Genomic DNA, 6,508 nt, shown 5'->3' with positions numbered 1-6,508 from the left:
CACAGTCCCCCATAATTTGGTGTCATCTGTGAAATTTATCGAGTTCTGCGGTTCCCCAATTTGACCATGAACACATTGTGCGAGCCCAAGTCAAAGACTTTTTTGAAATCTAAGTATATGACATCAACCTCATCTTTCTTGTTGGTAATCAGAACAGACAAAAGACAATGCAAAAGAGGCAGGAAGGGATCCAGTGTTGGACTGTACAACACACCTTGCTGTAGACTAAAATAGCACAGAGACCAGCTGCCTGAAAAACTAGAACTTTGCTTGCTGTGAGGAGACACACACAGAGTAACATCTGCGAGGCATGGGACCCGTGGAGGGGAGGTTGGAGCTGGTATTAAGGCCCTTGTCAGCAGAGTGAGTAATGGGTAGCTTCCTGCCTTAATAAAAACTCTCATATTTTTCCATCAAGGAGAGTGAAGTGGGTGGTTACCCCATGAGCAGGGCAGCTGGTGAAGACCTAATGAGGAGGCCACCCTGTTACAGAGTGAATAACTTCAAATGGACAGTAATATTTTAAGGTTATCAAATCTGTACATGAACATGTTCCCACAAATAGATGAGTTATTTCTAAATATGGAACCTAATTCCTGAAATCACTTAGACATTTGTGAAAAATTAGACACCAGGAACATTTTTTTTACTGCTTATACTCACATTGCTTGTGCAACCATTCCCTAAAAAGAGGCACCTTTATTCTATAGGCTGTCATGCACTGAAATAGCAGCTGCCAAAGTGCCTGCCAGTATGCATGATTCTCCATTTTTCATGCATAAATATAATTTATGGAAAAGCCACTGTACAAGCATGTTTTGTTTCTAAACACCAGCGGAGGGTTCAGGATTGAGAGAGTGGTCGGAGTAAAAAAGTGAGAAAGGTTTATTGACTTAATAAACACACACAACTCCACGTAGTATAATAAGACAACAATGACAGACAATAACAATTTGCGTTGGCAACTTATCGGTAGTCTCCTCTGATGCCTGATATACAAGTTCCTCTTCTACAAAGCTCAGCAAAGTCAGGCGTTCCTGATCAACACAGTCCGAGGGGTACCGGGAAGGACCCTGGTATTCAGCCCTCATGCTTCTCAAGATCTACTGAATCCAGGTCAGCAGCTAATTTTAAATCAGTAGCTTCTCTCACACTGCTGCATCTTCCTTCTAATGATTTCCAGATATGCTAGCCAATTTATAACTTCTGAGCTATGCTGATAACTTGCAGCCGCTACAAACTTTCCTTAGGACTGACCAATAGCAGTACAAGCCTTTGCATTCTTCTGATAAGGTTAATTTTGACTGTGCTACAAGGCCTACTACTACTTCTACAAGGCCTTGCTAAGTTTACTAGGCCTCACTACATACAAGGCCTCACTAATCCTTGACTTTAATTAGGCTCTTAGCAGCAACATACAGCTTACAATATCTAAACAAACAACAAAAGCACCTGGTCTAAGTCTCACAGAGTGCTCAGCAAGCACCTTTATCACACAGACATAGTTTTCAGCTGTCACAATCTGTCCCACACCTTCCTCCAGATCTTGAAATATCTCAACACACCAAAACAATCAATGCTATTTAAAGATGATTCTTGTGCATTTGAATATTCTTCCAGTTTACATACTTGAAATAAGGCAGGCAGGCTGAGGAGGCTGCAAAATATGCATTCTTTAATCCAGACCAAGCTGCACAGTCTAATTTTAGGTATACTTACACTGACTTTGTCAGAACTCCATTAGAAAGCTATAGAAAGACTGCATTATATTAGAAATACTTAATCCATTTTCCTGTCAGGTAAAAAAGAAAAGAAATGAACATTCACATATTTCTCTAGTTATTATATTTTTATCTCTCACTTGCTTTTTCATTTTTTTATGTTTATTTCTTGGATTTATCATATTTGATAGTAAAGATACTGAATTAAAGGAGACTGCCTTGTATAGATACTTTGCACCAGAAAACCAGTCAGCAAATGCTGCACAAGAACCATCCTTGCCATCATGAAAAGATGGAATGATGGGCCTGGATTGTGCATCTCTCTCCATCTCTTGGAAAGAGATGCACAAATGGGGATGGCTGCCATGGCTGTCTCTCTGTAAGTAGCTCTCTTAATACTGATCCGATTTCATTTCCCCAAGCACAAGGTCTTCTCAGTTGGACACATGGAACAGGAAACCATGGACACCCTAGTGTTGGGCTGGCAGAACTGCTTTGGTTAATTAGGCTGTTTGTTTTTACTGGTATCTACAAGGGTCTGGGCACAGTTTTAGGGGATGAAGGTGCCTGGTGCCAGTAGAGGGATTGCCCCTGCTCCTAAGGAAAATTCAGTGCACACACTTCAGAACCCCAAAACCCTGCCCAGCCTCATCCTTGTGATGTCCCTCACTGGCTCCTAGCTTCCCCACGAAACCGGGAAAGGTACCCGTGTGGCACGGTCGCCTCGAGTGCACAGACAAGACCTTTTGTTGCTTTCTGGGCAGCGTCAACGAGCCCCCGCGCGACCCTCCGCGCTGCCAGGGCCAGAGCTGCCAACACCCCGGTGAGGCCCACAGGCGCGATCGCTGCGTTGTGACTGACAGCCTCGGAGGAGACCTCCAGGCCGGCAGAGGGCGGCCGCCTCCACCACTGCTGTCCCCCGTGCTCCTGCCCCGGAAGGGAGGGAGGCAGCGCGGCCTCAGTGGAGGCGTCGGGGTTTGCGGCTGCTGCTCGCGGGGTGAGTTGCGGGGCCGGGACGCGGCTGGTGAGCTGGCGGCTGCTTGGAACGTTCCCGGCCCGAGCGTTCCAGCCGCGCTGGCCGAGCCGGCTCGCTCCTCACGGAGGGGCCGCCGCCTGCGCGCAGCCCTGGGCTCGCCTGGACGCGAGGCAGAGACGGCAGGTGCGATTGCGGCGCTGATCTCCTTGTCCCCCCCGGCAGCTGTGCCTTCTGCTGGGTTTCGTACCCAGCCTCGGTTATGGCTGCAGGGCTCTGCAGGGAGGTTAGTTCTGGTACCCAGCCTCCTCTTGGGTCTTGTGTCAGCCAGTGTTTTCTGTTTGGGAGCAGACTTCATCACAGTGCGGGGTGGATCTGCCCCGGCTCTTAGAGCAGGCTCTTTAGGGCAGGGGTGTCCAGTCTTTTTGAATGTGGGACCGGATCATGAACTTTTCATCACCCAGTGGGCCGGCAAGCCGTATGCAAAGACCTCACAGTAAGAGGTATCATATCGCCCCTTCCCCCAAAAGTACAGTGTTTACTTTTGTTTCCGGTGGCAGCACCTTGGGCCTCAGAAAACAGCTTGAAAGGCCGCATGTTGGACAAACCTGCTCTAGGGCCTCTGCCGTGCCACAGGCTGGGCGCGCCCAACACTGCAGGCCGTTGCCTTTATTCGTGATCACGCAACAGCCTTCCTCTGTCCTGTCCCTGTTAAGACTTTGATGGGACTTGGCACGTGCGGGTACTGACACACAGTGTGTTTATGCTGGTGGAACCTGCCTTTCTGCCAGCATCACACTGAAGTGGACGTATAAGTGGCTGCAGACAGATGAGCAAGGACGTTTGGTTCCCCCTGACTTGTGCTACTGATGGTTGTACCCAAGGGAATGCTTGTGTCACACATGCTCTGGCACATGGCATGGTGAGGTAGGGGAGGCTGGAGCCAGCAACTGTGCTGGTCCTGGTAGCCTTACTTGGGATCCTGGGGATCAGGGAAGCTGCAGTCGCGGTGTTCCTGCAGCTGGGAATCTGGTTGGCAGCTGGAGTTTTGGGTTGCACACGTTGCTGCCATATATGCTGCCCCACTTTTTTTCCATGTGGGTTTTTTTGACCCCAGAATCTGGTAGGTAGCAACATGGGGAATGCCTGAATGTGCAGTGTGTGGTGCCACAGATGCGTCTTCAGCACTACACTTGATCTGAGCCTTCCCGAGAAGCGTACTACACAGCCACAGTTGTCTGGACGTGGCTGGTAAGTCCCTGGTATGTGTCCCTTGCCTCTAGGATAAAGTTACCTCATTATAGTGATCACTGGGTTCAAAACACACAGGCATACCCCATGACAAGAACTCCAAGATAACCTTTAAGTGAAGAGCAGTAGGCAGCTTCTGCTTAATTGAGGGACCCAATGGCCAATTGATCACATTTCCCACCCTCTGTAGTCTAAGTAAGGAAATTTTCTAAATTATAACGTGTGTCACTGCACCCATGAAAAGACAGTAGTTACTGTGTACCTGTCTCCTGTGTGCAGTTTTAGCTGACTCCTAGGAGCCAGCAGTTGCCTGCTCTTCTGTATGTCCTGGACGCTGATGCAGTTTACAGTTGTGTAGTAAACCAGTGTAAAATTATGCTAGTTAAATGTGTTACATGTCAGAATCCAGATTTGAGGTCTCAAAAGGTGAAGAAGAACTGGGTTCTGCAGCCTGGCACTGCAGTTCAGTTCCAACGGGAGAGAACTGAGAAGCTGTCAAAGGCATAAAGATACGCTGCCAGCATGGTGCACAGAGCTCTATACCCAGCTCTCTGTAAAGGTCTAACACTATTGTCTGCCAAAATGTTGAGGGCTGTTAAAAGATCATCATACCTGAATAGTTAGCTTGGTAAATTGTAAAAATGGGCTGCTACACTAACAGGTTCTGTGTTTTTGAAAGAGTTATTTGCAGTTCATTGGGGAGAGAATGTGCTGTATAAGGTCAGGTTATTTTTGTGTGTTGATTAAAACAGCCAGAAGTTAACTTTACTGATCGATAGTTAACACTGTTCCTGCTCTAGGCAACAACAGGTATGATCTCTCTTCCAGTTTTCATTTAAGTAAGCATATATACCTCATCCTAGCTTAGTTTGAAAAACAGGTTTGTATAGACATACTGTATTTTACACTTCCTTTCTACATATAAATATTTTATAATAACATATTTATAAACAGTACTTTGGGATATGTTGAATTTAAAACCACAAAAAGGAAATGTGTAATGACACAACTTTTATTATCAGGCCACTTTTATTTAGGTTTTATAGTTCATGGCTTATATGATAATGACATTATGTTCTTCTGACTGGTGATTAGCACGAAATGCAGTCCATGGATTTTTGGGTCATGCAGGGATAGCTGAAATGAGGTTCAATAGGAGACCAACAGCCAAAAAAAAAAAATAAAGGTAACCCCTTCTTATTAAAAGACTATAAATCTGGTTTAGATTCAGCTAGTTCAACTGTCTTATTTAAATTTTGTCCCCAGGACCCGTATATACCCAATCTGAGCTGTTATTTTTAAGGGTGAAACTACATATGAAAATAAATATGTATAATAGAAGTACTGGCATAGTAGCATGTGATCCTATAGTTATTCTCTACTCTTTTTTTTCTTACCAGCAAAGAGAGTGGATTATTCCTTTCAGTTGCCCAATGTACATTTTTTTTCAGTTATTCTGTGGGGGTCTCAATATATTTTGTTAAATTTTATTTTTGATGTTAGAGAGAATGATGTGGTAAACTTCTAGTTCTGGCTATAGGTTTACTAAACGGATAGAAAATACAGCCTTTGCTCTTGTACACATGCTCCTTTTCCCCAAAAACTAGCTGCTGGAATTGTGTGCATTATACATAGGGATCTTACTGATTTTCAATTTTACGGATTTGGTGAAAAACACAAAATTAGGCGTTGTCTTCAAAATCCCAGGGCAGGAGGACTAAAAATAAAATGCTCATGGCTGCTGCAGCTTGGCCATGCAGCCCACCTGGGGGGGCCACCACTGGTGAGAAGGGGAGCCCCTCACTGCTGATTGGCTTGTTGTGCGGCCCTGCCCCTCTCTGCCCATCAGTGGTGAATGGCAGGCCTGCATAATGAACAGCCCTTTCTGAGTCAGCAGTGAGGGGAGGGGCTTCATGATGGACAACACTCTCAACCAATCAGCAGTGAGGGAGAGCTCCTCACTGCAGGCTCAGGGCTGGGAGCTGTGCTGGCCTCTTCCCAGTTGTGGGGGCTGGGCCGGGGCTATGCTTGGACTGGGTGGAGGCAGGGCAGATGGTGGCAGCACTATGCTGCAGCTTTGGGGAATTTTGGGATGGCTATAGCCACTGTGTAGCATCCCCTCCCAGCGCTGCCAGTGCCATCTGGCCTGAGCGCAGCCACAACCCAGCCCATCCGCTAGGAACAGGTTGGCATGATCCCTGGCCCTGAGCCTGCAGTGGGCAGCCTGCCCTCAACCTACGCACCAATCCAGGGGGGTACATGACCCCCATGTCTCTCTCAGGGGTGCACGCAGTGGCGGGGAGCCTCCCCCACTCCATGCCCCCTGGATGAGCTGCCCATGGCTCAGTCCTGCTCCCAGCAGGGCCATATTCACTGCCCTGGCTGCACAGTGCTTGCTGCTGCCCCACTCCCTCCTTCACCATGGGGGCCTCAATCTGCCCCCCCCACCTCCTTTCCCCCTCTCCCCACGGACTTACCATTCGGACAGTATTCTCCAAGCTGCCTGGCTTCGTTCCTGGTTGCACAGATGCATGCAGCATTTATCGGTGACATTGTCGGCTAC

The 6,508-nt window shown here is 47.4% G+C and overlaps 1 protein-coding gene across 4 annotated transcripts in view; it reads left to right on the top strand.

Annotated features, from left to right (window-relative positions):
* Positions 1-2,648: 2,648 nt before the first annotated feature.
* The window catches only part of ZNF622 (zinc finger protein 622), a 28,272-nt gene continuing 24,412 nt past the window's right edge, over positions 2,649-6,508 (top strand). The window contains exon 1 of one of the 4 annotated variants that reach the window (XM_090049887.1): positions 2,649-2,718. Coding sequence is in view for 2 of the 4 variants with exons in the window: in XM_090049885.1 (XP_089906011.1) it covers positions 2,957-2,980 (24 nt within the window). In the remaining 2 variants the exon portion in view is untranslated. Of the gene's footprint in view, positions 2,981-6,508 lie in introns of all 4 variants that reach the window. The other 3 variants (XM_090049885.1, XM_090049886.1, XM_090049884.1) reach the window with 3 other exon arrangements.

The sequence above is a fragment of the Crocodylus siamensis genome, chromosome 5, assembly GCF_052110815.1.
Source record: "Crocodylus siamensis isolate JL-2025a chromosome 5, ASM5211081v1, whole genome shotgun sequence".
Lineage (NCBI taxonomy): Eukaryota > Metazoa > Chordata > Crocodylia > Crocodylidae > Crocodylus > Crocodylus siamensis.
This window is presented reverse-complemented; position numbering and strand designations above follow the sequence as displayed.